The sequence below is a fragment of the Vitis riparia genome, chromosome 6 (assembly GCF_004353265.1).
Source record: "Vitis riparia cultivar Riparia Gloire de Montpellier isolate 1030 chromosome 6, EGFV_Vit.rip_1.0, whole genome shotgun sequence".
Taxonomy (NCBI): Eukaryota; Viridiplantae; Streptophyta; class Magnoliopsida; order Vitales; family Vitaceae; genus Vitis; species Vitis riparia.
The window spans coordinates 859031-875600 of NC_048436.1; the positions used below are offsets into that span (position 1 = coordinate 859031).

At 39.7% G+C, this 16570-nt stretch overlaps 1 protein-coding gene across 3 annotated transcripts in view; it reads right to left on the bottom strand.

Annotated features, from left to right (window-relative positions):
- Positions 1 to 16570, bottom strand: part of LOC117916115 (mRNA-decapping enzyme-like protein) — a 40265-nt gene that overhangs the window by 14911 nt on the left and 8784 nt on the right. For all 3 annotated transcript variants that reach the window (XR_004651510.1, XR_004651509.1, XM_034831973.1), the window contains exon 4: positions 10388 to 10532. Coding sequence is in view for 1 of the 3 variants with exons in the window: in XM_034831973.1 (XP_034687864.1) it covers positions 10388 to 10532 (145 nt within the window). In the remaining 2 variants the exon portion in view is untranslated. The remainder of the gene's footprint in view (positions 1 to 10387; positions 10533 to 16570) is intronic.

Sequence of the window (16570 nt, forward strand, 5' to 3'; positions counted from 1 at the left end):
CCAAGAAATGGTCCTCCCACTCTCTGAAACTAAGAAATAGTCTAACCTCAAGCCCAACTAAGACATCAGGCCTTCACTTAAAGTTAATGGACCTCCAATCAGAGGAAGATCCCTTAACCTCAAATCCTCTATAATATCTGAGAAGCATCTCATTTATGAGGATAACCATGAGCAATCCCTCCTTTCCCCTAAGAATTTGACTTAATTAAAATCATTGCCTATACACCATGGATCATCCCACACCCTTCAATAATACCTAGCTCTTCCTAGACACCTCTTCTCCCCTCAAAACTGGCCCATACACCTTAATGAACATTCAAACAAAACCAACTCACAATTTTTGAATCCACATTCCATATACAACTCCTCTAAAACCTTGTTATCCTAGAAAACCAAAATGTCACTAGACACACCTCTAGCTTCCACTCATGTTTCAAAGTCGTAGTATCAGTCATTGACTCGAAGGATTTCAAGGCACATTAATCTCGACATCTTAGCCCAATATCAGGTAGTATGCAAAATAGGCTAGTTAAGAAGTTCAAAAACTTATAAAATATGTTGAAAATTATTTTTAAAAATAAATATAATTAAATAAGCTTAAGAAACTAATAAACTAAAAAATATATTAACATAAAAATAAATTGAATGGTTTCAATATATCACAATCAATAAATTAGCATATAAAATAATACACCAAATATAGTACTATTACCATATAAAATAATACATTACCTAAATTGAAGCAATTCATACCATACCTTAGCATATACAATAATAATCTTCAAATTCCCAATTCCAAACACCATTAGCATATAAGGCAAATTGATGCAATTCATAACACACAAGTATTTGAAGTAATAAATCATTCTTATATAGAATAATACATTTACCCCTTTTCTTCTAATTCCCAAACTCAAACACCCCTAACCCATACCACCAAGAGAGAGAGGGTACCCAGTTTGGTAGAGGCAGAGAGCCTCTTAAATAGCGCGCACCCACACGACACTAATGACATTACAAAGACAAACCAAAGAGAGGCAACACCAACACATAGAGATCATCGTCAATGGAAGAATTTGATGTTTCTCACCAATCAAGTAGTCACCACAACAACATTATCGACATGAAGGATGTCTTCTTTCTTCTTCTTCTTCTTCTTCTACTTCATCATGAGTAAAGTCATGGGTCCTGAAAAACTTTTATTTTTGAAGAGAATCTATGATTTTTAAGAGTTTTCTCAATTTTGGTTGCTCTTTGCCGTGATTTGCAAGGGGAAAAAACATATTTACGAGTTTAACTAGGAATATTTCAACAACTCAAATTATTCAACCGAGTCAACTCAAAATCTTGACCAAGTCTATGTTTAATATGATATCGAATATTAGACTCAACGACGAAAAGTCCAAGGCGAATATGACTCGGTTGAGTCATACTGGACTTGATTGATACTTTGAACCTTGCTTTCACTACCCCCCAATCCAAAAATCTTCTCATACCTAGACTTCTAACCACCTTCTAAAGTTTATTTAGGACCTTGACTTTTTTCCTATAACTTCTCTTCCTTGAAGGCCTTACTCTATTCCGCATTACTAATGTAGAAGAAGCAATAAATTGTTGTCAGGACCAATGCTACAAGCTTCCAATAGATAATGGGACCTTTGTAAAGTTGTTGCATTGTCATCTCTTGCACCTTGGTTTCTAGGGAGCAAACCAGATCCACCTTCTAAGTCCTAATCACAAACTTAACCAATTTCCTTTTCTCCTTATCATTTACCACTCACATTCCATGACAAAACTTTTAACTTCATCGATGCAGCAAACTCCAAGTCTTTTGAAATTTCTGTAGATGTGCTTGGGAAGAAACTAAAGGGGATCATTGTGGAAAGAAGCAGAGGATTCACTTCGTGGATAAGGTTTGGAAGTTCCAACTTGTGCTGGTTGTTAGAGGGAGTGGAGGCTAACTGTAGAGGGGAGTTTGGGCAGAGATTCGTCAAAAGCTGGGAGGATGGAGGTAGGAAGTTTAAACTAGAATGTCGAGCAAATGAGGTTGACAGATTTTTATTGTGTTTAGTGGTTGACTCGGATGCAAAGAGACATTGTTTAGTGTTCCCAAAAGGAAAAGGTTTCTTGGAAGGTTGGGCTTTGTTGGTTGGAAAACTTCGGTCACTTGGAATATCGACACGTGATGAGCCCAGGGAAGTTCCTGAATCCTCTAAGACTGAGAGCAGAGATGGGGATTCGAAGGGGAAGAAAGAAAAATCCTACGTTGATGCGGTGAATACAAGAGGAGTTTCAAGAGTGAGATGGCTAGGGGAAGCAGCATGGCTACAACTAAGAGAAGAAGACGTGTCAAGAGGAAGGGAGTTGTTGGACCGATGCCTTGTTGGGACATGGGGAGAGACTTTGGTTTCAGTTCCACACCTGTGTGATCTGGAAAGCTGGGGAAAAAGTCATTGGAAACTCAAAGGAGGAGTAAAGTTCGCGAGAATGGGGGGCCCTTTTATTTTGATTGATTTTGAGAATAAAACAGAGGCAGACAAATTGTTATTAAGAGGTTTCCGATGTTTTAAGGATTCGATTCTGCACTTGGAAAGGTGGGACCCAAAAGTGGGTTGTTCTCAAAGTTGTGAACATCTTAAGGAAGTTTGGGTGAGAGTGATGGGATTACCATTGCACCTTTGGAGCTGGGAAGTTTTTAAGAAGATTGGAGACTGTTGTGGGGGCTTCGTTGCAGTGGATGAAAACACTGTTGCTTTAAAGGAGCTCCAATGGGCCAGATTATTAGTGAAGTCGAAGGGGACGGAATGGTCAAGTTCCCTGCAAGTGGTAATCGACACTACTTGCTTTGCTATTCAACTGTGGTGGGAGGTGCTGCCAAGGGTGTCCAAAGTGCTTCCGGCGATCAGAAATGGGTCGGGAAAGGAGCAAGAGGTTAGGGAAGAAGAAGGGGGGACTTCACGCGCCAGCTGCGTGGTGAAGCAGATGCAATCAAATGTACAACCTACAAAGGTGGCTGTGTCGTCTGAAGATGGTGAAAAACACTGTAGGACAAACATGGAGGCTCCTTTTTCTGACTTGATGTCGACAAGAGGGACAGAGGTAGACAAGTCCAAAATATGGCAGCAATCTAATTGGGGGAATAATTCAAAAACTGGGCCTGCAGCTAAAGCTAAGGGAATTTTGGGTTGGGACATGGAGCTGGCAGTGGAAAGGAGGCCCATCGAGGAGGGCCTGCTTGGAAGCAAAGAAGTTTGTGGGCCATCACACTTAAGCCCAATATCATTCAGGCTGGAGACAAATCTCCAGAGGAGGCCCAATGAGGAGGGCCATTTTGGTTCCATGGAGGACGGCAGGCTGTCCCAATTAGGCCCATTACCAAACACGCACTTAAAGAACTGCTTGGAAGTGGGCCGACCCACTCTGGACTCTCATAAAGGCCTAGTTGTGGTGGGACGACCCACTGTTGAAGACTCTTTTGAGGCTAGGGCTTGTGGGGGTTGCCGTGAGGAGGTCTATGGGTGTCCAGACGGGGCTGATTTTGCACTCCAGCAGGGTTCGTCTCCTCCGACGCCAAAGACTAAAGTACTCACCGACGAAGCTTTGATGGAGGAGGCATCCAGGTACACAGGTTCTCTTTCTAGGCCTTTTTTCTCATTGGGGAAGCGGGTTTTCTCTTCTTCTTCTTCTCTTTTTGGGCCGGATGGGTTGTTTGACGCCACAGAGGGGGGTTGCAATCGGGGTTGTGGTTCGGAAATAGCTGGGGGAATAGAGTTGGGTCCTCTTAGAATGATATTGGCGGATGGAAGGGAGGCAGAGGTCTCCGGGTTGTCGGGGTTGGCAAACGAGAGGACCGAGGAGGGGACGGAGGTTGTTTTGGATAGGGCTCCTCATGAGATTATGGCGGAAGGGAACAAAGGGGGTGAGCTGAGTTGGCAGTCAAGTTGTTTGGCTAAGTTTAGACGATGCCTCGGAATGCTGATGGATGGCTTTGAAGGAGAGATCTTGTTTCTGCTCAAAAGAATGAAAGAAAGGAAAGTTCAGAAAGGGAAGCTGGAAGGTAGGAAAAAGAGAAAATTGGAATATTCAAAGTTCGAAAGGGAGTTGAGGAAGTTGGAATGGACTGTGAATTATCTTAGAGGGGGGGGGGCAACTGCTCTCAGTTTAGATGAAGATACGTCTTCTTTCTTGGAATGTTAGAGGGGCTAATAATTGTGATAAAAGGAAGGTGATCAAAGCCTTGATTAAGAAGAATAGGGTGGACCTGGTTTGCTTGTAGGAAACAAAAATCCAGGAGATGTCAAGGGGTCTTATTCGGAGCTTAGGAATGGGAAGATTTTTAGAATGGGGAACTGTGGATTCAAGGGGCTCAGCGGGTGGTATAGTGGTGTTCTGGGATAATAGGGTACTGGATTTGATAGAGTTAGAAAAGGGAGAACATTCAATTTCCTACCATTTTAAAAACTGTGAGGATGGCTTTATGTGGACTTTTACAGGGGTTTATGGTCCGACCATGAGGACAGACAGGAAATGTTTGTGGAATGAGTTGGGGGGCATCTACAGTCTTTGGAATGGGTCGTGGTGTGTTGATGGTGATTTTAATGTCATCTTAAGCCTTGAAGAGCGCAGTAGAGGAGGGAGCTTGAATTCAGACATGAGAAGATTCTTAGATGTAATAGAAGATTTACAGCTAAAGGATTTGCCCCTGATAGGCGGTCCTTTTACTTGGAGTGGAGGGGTGAATAACCAGTCTTTCTCAAGGATAGATCGATTTTTGGTCAATGAGGAGTGGGATTACCGTTTTAGTGGTTCAAGGCAATGTGTCCTCCCGAGACCAATGTCTGACCACTTCCCAATTCTGTTAGAAGGAGGGGGGTTGAGAAGAGGACCATCTCCTTTCAAATTTAAGAATATGTGGCTTAAAGTGGAGGGGTTTAAGGAGCTGTTGAAGGCTTGGTGGGAGGGGGACAGTTTTAATGGTTCTGCAAGCTTTATTCTGGCCGAAAAACTAAAGGTTGTAAAGTCTAAACTGAAGGAGTGGAACAGAGATGTCTTTGGCAGGGTAGAATATAGGAAGAATTTGGCTTTGGATCAATCGCAGTTTTAGGATGCAAAGGAGAAGACTAACAGACTGTCCTTGGAAGAGATGGATGCTAGAAGAGAAACGAGGGAAGAATATAAAAAATGGGTTTTATTAGAAGAGATGACTTGCAGAAAAAAATCGAGGGAAGTGTGGCTGAAAGAGGGTGACAAAAATACGGGATTTTTCCATAGGATGGCAAACGCTCACAGAAGAAGAAACAATGTGGACCAAATTAGGATTAATGGTGTTTGGCATTCGGAGGAGAATGGGATTAGCGAAGGAATAGTAAATGCCTTTAGATCTTTGTTGTCCAATCCGGGGGACTGGCGCCCTCCTTTATTCAGGCTACAGTGCGAAACATTGCAGAATTTGGATGTTGATGCTTTGGAGGCGCAGTTCATGGAGGAGGAGGCGTATGACGCACTGTTGGGTTGTAGTGGGGATAAAGCCCCGGGGCCTGATGGCTTTACAATGGCTTTCTGGCAGTTTGTTTGGGACCTTGTGAAGGAGGATGTGATGAGTTTCTTCTGGGAGTTCCATGATCACAAAAAATTTGTTAAAAGCCTAAAAGCAACTTTTCTGGTTTTAATCCCAAAAAAAGTGGGGGCTGAAGATTTGAGGGATTTTAGGCTCATAAGCTTAGTGGGAAGCCTATACAAGTGGTTGGCTAAGGTTTTAGCCAATAGACTTAAAAATGTGGTTAGAAAGGTGGTTTCTAAGGCTCAAGGGGCCTTTGTGGAAGGTAGACAAATTCTAGATGCAGTGCTAATAGCTAATGAAGCCATTGACTCGATTCTGAAGAATAATGAGAATGGTTTTATGTGCAAACTTGACATAGAGAAGGCATATGACAATGTGGACTGGTCTTTCCTTCTCACAGTTATGCAAAAAATGGGCTTTGGGGAGAAATGGATAGGGTGGATTAAGTGGTGTATATCCACTGCAAATTTCTATGTGTTGATTAATGGAACGTCTAAGGGTTTCTTCCAAAGCTCAAGGGGATTGAGGCAAGGTGATCCTCTATAGCCTTATCTTTTTGTGAAAGCCATGGAGGTTTTTAGCTCATTTCTTAAAAGGGTTGTGGATGGAGGTTTTATGTCGGGTTGTAAAGTGAAGGGTAGGAACGAAGAAAGGGTTCAAATTGCCCACTTGCTGTTTGCTGATGACACCTTGGTGTTTTGCCAAGCTTCTCAAGACCAGCTGACTTACCTAAGCTGGTTGCTTATGTGGTTTGAGGTCGTATCAGGATTGAGAATTAAATTGGAAAAGAGTGAACTCATTCCAGTAGGGAGGGTAGAGAATACTGATGATCTTGCCTTGGACTTTGGTTGTAGAGTGGGTAGTCTCTCGTCTACTTATCTGGGCCTCCCCTTGGGTGCTCCGTTTAAGACAATATCAGTGTAGGATGGAGTGGAAGAGCAATTCCATAAAAGATTGGCCATGTGGAAGAGACAATACTTATCAAAGGGGGGGAGAGCAACTCTAATCCAAAGCACTTTGTCGAATTTCCCTATTTATTTTATGTCCTTCCTAAGATTACCAAGTTCAGTTAGACGAAGACTAGAGCAAATCTAAAGGGACTTCCTTTGGGGTGGTGGCAACTTGGAGCGAAAACCACACTTAGTAAGATGGAAGGTGGTGTGCTTAAGTAAAAAGAAAGGGGGATTGAGGGTCAAATGTCTTTCCATTCTCAATAAGGCTCTCATTTCCAAATGGAATTGGCGATTCGCAAATGAGAGAGAGACTTTGTGGAATCAAGTGATTAGAACAAAGTATGGGGAAGATAGAGGGAGTTGGAGCTCTCGGGAAGTGAGAGAGGCACATGGTGTGGGGCTTTGGAAAGGAATAAGGATGGATTGGGAGTTGGTGGGCGCTCGAATCTCTTTTAGAGTTGGCAATGGGAGGAAGGTGAGCTTTTGGAGGGATAGATGGTGTGGGGACTCCCCCCTGTGTGAGTCTTTTCCTTCCCTCTTTGCCTTGTCTGCTGAAAAGGAAGCTTGGGTGGCGGATGTTTGGGATCCCTTGGCCGAGAGGGGTTGGAGCCTGTTTTAAGAGCTCTAAATGATTGGAGGGTGGAGGAGGCGAAAAGATTTTTGGAGCATCTTCACGAGAAGAGAGTGCTTGGAGATGTAGAGGATATGGTGGTTTGGACCAAAACAAAGAGCGGCAAATTTTCAGCAAAGTCTCTCTACCTTGCTCTAGAAGCGGACTGCCCTGTTTTGTTTCCTTCTAGCTGTATTTGGAATGGGTGGGTACAACCCAAAATCAGTTTCTTTGCGTGGGAGGCTGCATGGGGTAAAGCTTTAACTCTAGACCTTGTTCAGAAAAGAGGATGGTCCTTGGCAAATAGATGTTTTATGTGTCCTGAGAATGAGGAGACCATAGATTATTTGCTTCTTCACTGTTCAAAAACAAGGGCCATATAGGAGTTACTCTTTACCTTGGCTGGGGTGTCGTGGGTGTTGTCCTCCTCAGTTAGAGAGACTCTTCTTAGCTGGCATGGTTCATTTGTGGGCAAAAAGCGCAAGAAGGTGTGGAGAGCTGCTCCTCTTCATATATTTTGGACAGTGTGGAAGACAAGAAATAGATTGGCATTTAAGGATGACGAGTTGTCAATCCAAAGATTGAAATATTCTTTTCTTTTCTCTCTTTGGTCTGAGGCTAAGTTGTTTATAGTTGAATGCCCTCTAACTATGATTAATTTCATTGATTGGTCGGGATCCTTTTAAGGTTGTTTTTGGGCTAGGTGACTTGTTGGTCTCTTTCTTTTTCTTTAGCCTTTTTGGTGGTGGGTGTTTAGGTTTGTATACCTTGCATAGTTTTGTATACCTTGAGTCGCTTTTTTGGCGTCTCTTTTTAATGAATTATCTTTACCTATCAAAAAAAAAAAAAAAAACTTCATCGATCAATTGAAACCATATCCCAATTATTCTTTCTGCACCTCCTAGTCTTCTTGAAAGTCCTTCCATAGCATACCAAGCAATCTAGCCTTTGAAAGTCTCTCCCAAATCAAGAGGTTTTTTTTTTTTTTTTTGATAGGTAAATAAAGAGTTTGTATTAGCAACACCTAGAAACGGCGAAAAGAGTACACATGAAGTATATAAACAACTGCTAAGAAGCTAGGTAAAAAGAAAGACAAAAACCTTTCTCCTATCTAGACAAAAAACCACTCTATAAAATCACTCATAGACAAAGAATGATCCTCTAAATACACCCTACCCCAATTCATAAAAGTGTACAAAAAAGAATGTTTTAAAGCTTGGTCGAACCGTTTAATATCACTAAACACTTTCATTTCTTTCCTTCCATAAGGTCCACATTAAGCAAAAAGGGGCAACCCTCTAAGCCTTTTCCCTTCTCTTACTCACAAAAGCTCCATGCCCATCAAATTCCTTTTAATTGAAAAGTGCAGGACCCACTGCACATCAAATAGAGAGAAAAGGAAGCTCCATAGCATTGTAGCCTTCTTACAAAATAGGATCAGGTGGTCACTGGTTTCCTCTTCCTCTTTACACAACTAACACCTATTCGGCATATTCCAACCCCCTCTTTTAAGCTAATCAATTGTCAAGATTATGTTCCAAGACACTTCCCAAGCAAAAAAGCTTAACCTCATCGGAGCCTAAGACCTCCAAATAATACTCCAAGGAAAAGGGTCACTAGAGGCTCTTGTAAAGGAGCGATAGAGCGTTCTAACAGAAAAAAAGCCATTCTTGCTATCCTTCCAGCTCAAGACATCCTCCACATCTCTATTCAAAATCAAAGAATGCAATTTCCAGAACAAGCCCTCCACCTCTTCCACCTCCCAAACCGAGAGGTTGAAGAATGCTTCTTAATTTTCCCTTGGTTTAGAATCCCATTCCTTTCTTAGCTTCCATTTTCCTCAACAAGGAGCAAATTTCCACTAGAATCCCTTAATTGGCATCTGTATAAATCCATTGAAAGCAACCAATCTTTGGAAGGACCTTTCAAATAAGGGATTTTCCCTTCCCTGGAAGCTAGAAAAGCCAACCTTCTCCAAACCAATATCACCACTACCCTCAATGGCCCCACTGCTCTCTAACTAGCTCAAGAAATTTTCTTAGAAGGTCACCACTTATCCATCATGAAGAATCATTCTTAAAGGCCCTCTCACAGTGACGACATCCCCATCGACTCATCTCCACTATATTCTCTCCACAAGGACAAGTTACAATCTCACCCCTAACCAGAACGTTACACTAAAGAGAAAGGAGGAGAAGAAGAAATCCTTCCCCCTAAAGGAGAAAAAACCCTAAAATCCGTACTTTGGAACCTACTAGCTTTGGCAATCAACACTTCTTAAGTGGCTAACACAATCCCCACAATAGGAATGGGAAGCTGAGATGAACAAGGATCAAAAAGCCATCCTGGCTCTTCATCGAGCTGCAAGAGGAGCCAAAGCGAGACCTCCACTAGGGAACTTCCACCCCTTCCCTAATGGATTTCATTGAGAGATATTGGGTTCAATTCAGGTTGTATAATATTTGTCTTTTGTTGGCTCCAAGCCACACCAAGAAACCCCACTCTTTGTATACTCTTCATATAATGGGGTTGCACTCCCTTTTTTGTTGGTCACTCTTAATCTAATTTTTTGTTTTGCCAAAAAAAATGTATAGACAACATAGAAACCCATTAGAACCTCTTCGACTAAATAATTTAGATACATAAGCACCATGGTATATGTGGCATATGTTTACAACTTCACACAAAAAACCAAAAGTAGCACTATCAACCACCAAGTCTTATGTAAAAATCATTCCAACACCGCTAGCACTCTTGTGTCACTTGGCTTTCCATGCATATGGCCATTAGATCAAAGGTTCAACCACTAATAGAGAGCAAATCATTCTATCATCATGCACAATACATGCAAGCACGCACCGACTAAACTAGAGAGAATTGATAGAATAGTTATCATTGAATATATATGAAGCTTTGCAGCTTCTTTCCCTGTTTAATGTGTTTTCTTGGAGAGGGTCTCAATTTTTATTTTTATTTTATTTTTTTTGTTTTTCTTCTCAAAACTACCATAGCAATCAATGTTGTAAGATGTCAAATAGCTTCTATAAAGAGTGAACCACTTCAACATCATCTTTTCAGTGCCTAACCCTATTTTGAACATTTATTAAGGGAAAGATCCACAATGCCCACTGCAAACTCATCATTAAAATAGTGGTATCAATTAAGTATATCCATAAGGACAAAAAGTTGTCTTAATTAGCGAGAATTCATCAAGAAGTTAAATAATTTATAAAATATATACAATTGTAGGGAACAACACAGTACCTGGTAAAAAGATTCGCGACCTCCTCACATTCACGTGCATTGTAGAACCAAATACCATTGACTTCTTGGGCTGCATTTCGATATAATAGATATGGAACCTGAACTTCATACTCAAAATCCCCTAAGAGATTCTCCACCAAATTATCTGCTCATTTTAATAACATGGCACATCTTAACATTTGTTTTATGTTTTGGGAAAAAGGTGAAATGACACCCTCTCAATATAAATAAAGTACTAAGAACAAATTCAGTAAGAGATAACTTATAAATGATACCACATGATTACCATCAACCTACAATAGTAAATCAAACAGACGGTGTGATCAAGAGAAAATTCTCTTAGTTTGTTGGTTTTTGTGTGTGTGTTGGGGGTGGGTGGGTGGTTGGTGATGGTGGTTTATATAGGAAAATAAGCAAAACATTTCAAAAAGGCATCTGACAAAAAAGCGTTGCAACCCATGTACAAAGAAAGTACATAAGCAGTGCATAAAAAATCATACTACACCACTCCTACACTGGCCAATCCCCATATTATCTACAAATTCCATAAAGGACAAAAAAGGAGAGCTCATTTCCCCTCTTAACCACAAATATAAACTATGAAGAAACACTTTTTTCAACTCCATGCAAGATTCCTCCAGTCCTTCAATGTTTTCCTGATATACTCTGTCTAAACAATTCAATAAATGTATAGTGGAATCAGCATCCAAATAACCTTGCACTTGGCTCCAACAAAAGTACTATGCCAGCAAAGGACATCTATAAGCAAACGAGGAAGCACCTAAGACACACTGAATAATGAGAATACCATAGACCACAACCCAAAAGTCTATCTGCCATGAATGAGGATGGGAGCTGCAAATTCAAAGTCTTCATTGCAAAGGCACCTGTTAACCAAAATCTGTCCTCTTCATGAGTTTCTCCAAAGTCAGAATTTTCCTCCAAGTTCCTACTGACACCAAAGAACTGAACCTTGGAAGGCACTCTAGAATTCCAAATTACCTTAGTGGGCAATGTGGACATCTAATTTGAGGCTAGAGACAAGTAGTATGATCTGATGGAAAATGATTCCTTCCATCGATCTTACAAACTAGCTTATCCCCTGAGTCACTAGAGACATGTAGTTTAAGATCTGCAAAGAGGATTTCTCTGCTGCCAACTCCCTGTCTAAAAAGGCTCCTTTTAAATCTATGATTCCAAAAATCTGCCACACTCACTTCTCTTAAAAACCCAAAAATACTGGAAGTTAAGAAATCCTATTCTCAAAAATCAATCCTATGACCGTATCATAATATATGAAATTTAATGAAAGAAAATATTAAGAATCTTCTACTTTATATGATTTCGTCTTCTTTCTCCTTCTAAATACCCATCTCTTTGGTGTGAGGAAAGATAGGTGCAGTTTGGGTCTAACCAAGGTACTTTCATCTAAGGCTCTTTTTTTATGCCATGCTTGTGTACTGAATACTAGTGCTTCCTTTGAACCAAGCTTCAAAATCACCTCTAATCCTGGTTGGCAAAGAGCTCATACCTGAGGCAAGAAGGTTAGAGATGAATGCTTCTTTGACAATCCTCTTTCTTTGGTGTGAGAAAATCATAAGCCATCACAATTGAATTGTAAGGGTTCGCCGCTTTCCAATATGTCACACAAGTAGTCTCCTAAAAGTAAAAACTAAGATGATCAAACATGCTTCCTGCAACCTAGATTCCAAAATGAAAAGAAAAAATTGAAAACTTTCTTAAATTCACTTTTTCTCTCCCATAATTGGTCAGATCTTTTGTAATCCTTCACACATGATCTAGGAGTCCTCTTGTGTTGGCTTTCTTGTTGTTTGGCAAAATACAAAACCTTTGGCGGATTCTTTTGCATGTCTCATGGCCAGGAGCCTTTCATGGCCTATTCTGATAAATTAATAAAAAAAATAGTGGTTACTTCTAGGGAACCTTCCTGATGCTTTATTTTATTTAAGAAGACTTATTTATAGACTCTTAGTAACAACTAGATATATATTATTTTTTTAATTAGAAACCAACATATTCATCAATCAATTGATAAGTACAAGAAGAATAAGCAATTCTTTAAAGATGTACAAAAGAAGGTAGAAAGTAACCAAGAAATTGAACCACAAAAGCTAGCCCCTCTTAATAAAGACCCACACACCCACACACACATATATATAGGAGAAAAAACATTGGACACTTGACAAGGAAGGAAATATCCAACAAAGGAGGTCATATGCTTTGCTTCTTGTTTGGCAAACTAATTTGCAACTTGGTTAGCTGAATGAGAACTTCAAGAGAAAGAACAACCCAACTCATTTGCAATATCTATGATTTTGCACATCTAGTTGTCAAACTTCCCTAAACCCCTTTTCTTATTATTCACCCAAGATATTACAGCAGCAAAATCTCCCTCTAAAATTAGATTGGATAGAGATAAAACTATAGCTTGCATCAAACCCTCCAATAATGCCAACAACTCCACCTTGATGGCTAACCTCATTTCAGCATGCTTAGAGAAAGCTCTCAATACTGTACCAGAATAATCGCTAATCACACCTTCATTACATGTTTGTTTAGGGTTACCCATTGAACATTCATGAAAGTTTTACTTTACCAAACCTATTGGAGGGGGTAACTGATCAATCATTACCTTCTTCTTCAAACTATTTAAGTAGAAAGGACTCTTCCAATCTAGCATTAATAGATATAATGGAATATCCGAAAAAGGCTTGGTGATTGAGGCCATAGAGAAGAGAAAAAGGAAATCAAGTCCCAAATGGCATCCACTGATCCCCATCTATCTTCAAAAATCCTTGCGTTCCTCTCCAACCAAATAAACCAAATCAAATATAAAACAGCCACCTGCCTTCCCTTTTGAAAGACTTCCAAATCCCTCAAAGGAAATTCCTAGCATCTCTGTTATGCCTCTAGGAGGAACCTAGTTAAGATTGACAATGTTGAAAAAATTGTGCCAATTACCTAAGCAGTGAGACAATGAAAAAACAGATGGACAATTTCAACATAAGGATTCCACTATCATATTCACTTCATAGACAATTTCACTCAATACACTTGGATTTACCCACTACAAGCTAAATCAAAAGCCTTAAATACTTTCATAAAATTAAAAACACTTCAAGAAAATCAACTTGAGACAAAAATAAAAATTCTTCAAATAGATGAAAAGAGTGAATGTTCTTCCTTTAATCACTCTTTTTACCTATCAAAAAAGAAAAAAAAAATGAAAAGGGTGAAAGTTCTTCCTTACCTTTCAACAATTTTCTTGAATCCAACAGCATTCACCATCAATTTTCTAGCTTACATACACATCAACAAAATGGACAAGCCAAATGAAAGCACCACCACATTCTAGAAATTGCCCTAACCTTGCCTATGCTTCCTTGTCCTTAAAAGTTCTGGGAGTTTGCCTTTGCCTTTTCTGTTTACACCATTATACAAACTTCCCTCACCTATCCTTCAAAATAAATCTCCTTTAAAAAAATTGTTTCACCGCAAACCTAATTACTAGTTTCATCATATCTTTGGGTGTGCTTGTTACCATTTACTTGCCCACTCAATCAGCATAAATTTGATTTCATTCTCTTGAATGTCTTTTTCTTTACCACAGCTTATCTCAAAAAGGCTATCTTTGCCCTACTTCCTCCGGTTGAGTCTGGATATCTTGTCATGTCATTTTCAACAAAACTGATTTTCCATACTTTACATTACTTCAGTCACTCAATCCTCCCCACCCAAAACCTCATCATAACATTCTAGGCGTAGCCTTCCCATTCATCGCCTCTACAATCATGGTTAAAAAAAAAAATGATAGGTAAATAAGAGCTTGTATTAGAAAAGCCTAGAAGTGGCGAAAACAATACACACAAAGTATACAAACAAATGATCAAGAAACTAAGCATAAAGGACAAAAAACCTTTCCCTTTACTAGACAAACAGCCACTCTATAAAATCAAACATAGACAAAGAATGATCCTCTAAATACACCCTAACCCAAATCACAAAAGTATACAAAAAAGAATATTTGATAGCTTGGTTGGACCGTTCAACATCTTTGAACACTCTTTCATTTCTTTCCTTCCATAAAGTCCACATTAAGCATAAAAGGGCAGCACTCCATGCCTTCTCCCTTCTCTTGCCTACAAAAGCATCATCCCAACCAAGCAAATTCCTATTAACCGAGGAGTGCAAAACGCACTGCACACCAAAAAATGAGAAGATCAAATTCCATAACATTCTAGCCTTCCTACAAAACAAAATTAGATAATCATTGGCTTCCTCTTTTTCTTTACACAAGTAGCACCTATTTAGCATATTCCATCCCCTCCTTTCAAGGAGGTCAACAGTCAAAATTCTGTTCCAAGACGCTTTCTAAGCAAACAAACTCACCCTCATCAGAGCCCAAGACCTCCAAATAATACTCCAAGGCAAAGGATTACTAGAAGCCCTTGTGAGGGAGCGGTAAAGGGATCTAATAGAAAAAATGTCATTCCTACTTCCTTTCCAGCTCAAAACATCCTCCACAACTCTTCTCATGACCAAAGGTTGAAGTTTCCGGAACAAGGCCTCCACCTTATCCATCTCTCAATCATTAAAACATCTTGAAAAGCGAGGATTCCAACTACCCAACTCTCTGCCCTCCTCCCAAGTGTTTGACCCACTCATCTTTATTAATCGCCACCAAGAATAAATTAGGGAAAACTTCTTTCAACATTTGGTCCTCACACCACAAGTCCTTCCAAAACTTAACCCTTCTCCCATTCCCTACAATTAAGCGGGATTTACAGCGAATACCCTCTCATTCTTTTCTCATGGTTTTCCACACCCCCACACCATAACCTCCTCTCACTCCTCTCGAAAACCACCCTCCTTCCTCTAACCCAAATTTGTCAATGATGACTTGTTTCCAAAGGACTCCCCTTTTTCAACAAATCTGCAACTCAACTTCCCAAGTAAAGCTTTGTTTAAGGCCACAAGACTACAAATTCCTAAGCCTCCCTCCTTCTTATCATCACAAACAAAACTCCAATTCGCCAAATGAGGTTTTTTCTCTAAGACACCACCTCCCCACAAAAAATCCCTTTGAATCTTCGAGTCTTGCACACACCTTTCGTAGAATGACATAGAGACATGAAATAAATTGAAAGACTTTATAAGGTGCTTTTGATCAAGGTGAGCCCCCCTCCCTTAAAGAGATATTGCCTTTTCCATAAAGACAATTTTTTTTTAATCTTTCTTCCACTACATCCCACACTCTTGAAGATTTGAAGGAAGCCCCAAATAAGAAATGGGAAGCTTCCCTACTCTACATCCCATTACCGAAACAACATTACTTATATTTCAATGTATAGTAAGATTTTGGATATTTTGGGACTACAAAAACAATTTTTTTAATCTCTCTTCCACTACATCCCACACCCTTGAAAATTTGAAAGAGGCACCCAAAGGAAGCCCAAATAAGAAGTGGGAAGCTTCCCTACTCTACACCCCATTACCGAAACAACATTACTTATGTTTCAATGTATAGTAAGATTTTGGATATTTTGTGAAAATCAAGCTTATAAATCATATAAAAAATTATTGAATTTGAACTTATTAACCATTACAACTCATACAAGTACAACATCCTTAATTGTTATTCATATACAGGCCCACCATTTTGCATATAAACTTAGGAAGCACCATAAAGAAAGCACAACCCATTATAGACCCTCCTTGAGTCTTATATAAAATTATATTATGTGATGATCATAGTCCTTTTTATAAGACAATTATATAATCTAAATTCCTACACCAACAATAACACAAATTGGAAGAAGCATCTTAGTAGGCTCAGTATGTGGAAGAGGCAATATCTATCCAAAGGAGGGAGATCACCTTGACCAGAAGTATATTGTCTAGTCTTCTAATTTATGTCATGTCTTTACCCATTGTCCTTAAAAAAAGTGAGATTAAGATTAGAGCGGATCTAAAGAAAATTTCTTTTGGATAGAGCCAAGTCTACAAAAAAAAAAAACACTCATATCAAAAATTTGTCCATGGTTTGCTTGGACAAAAAGTATGGGGGTTAGTTCGACAAAGAAGGGGGATGGTGCTCAAGGAGTGTGAGGAATGGTTATGAGATGAGGTGGGTGTGTGAGAGGCAATATTAGAAATGGGTGG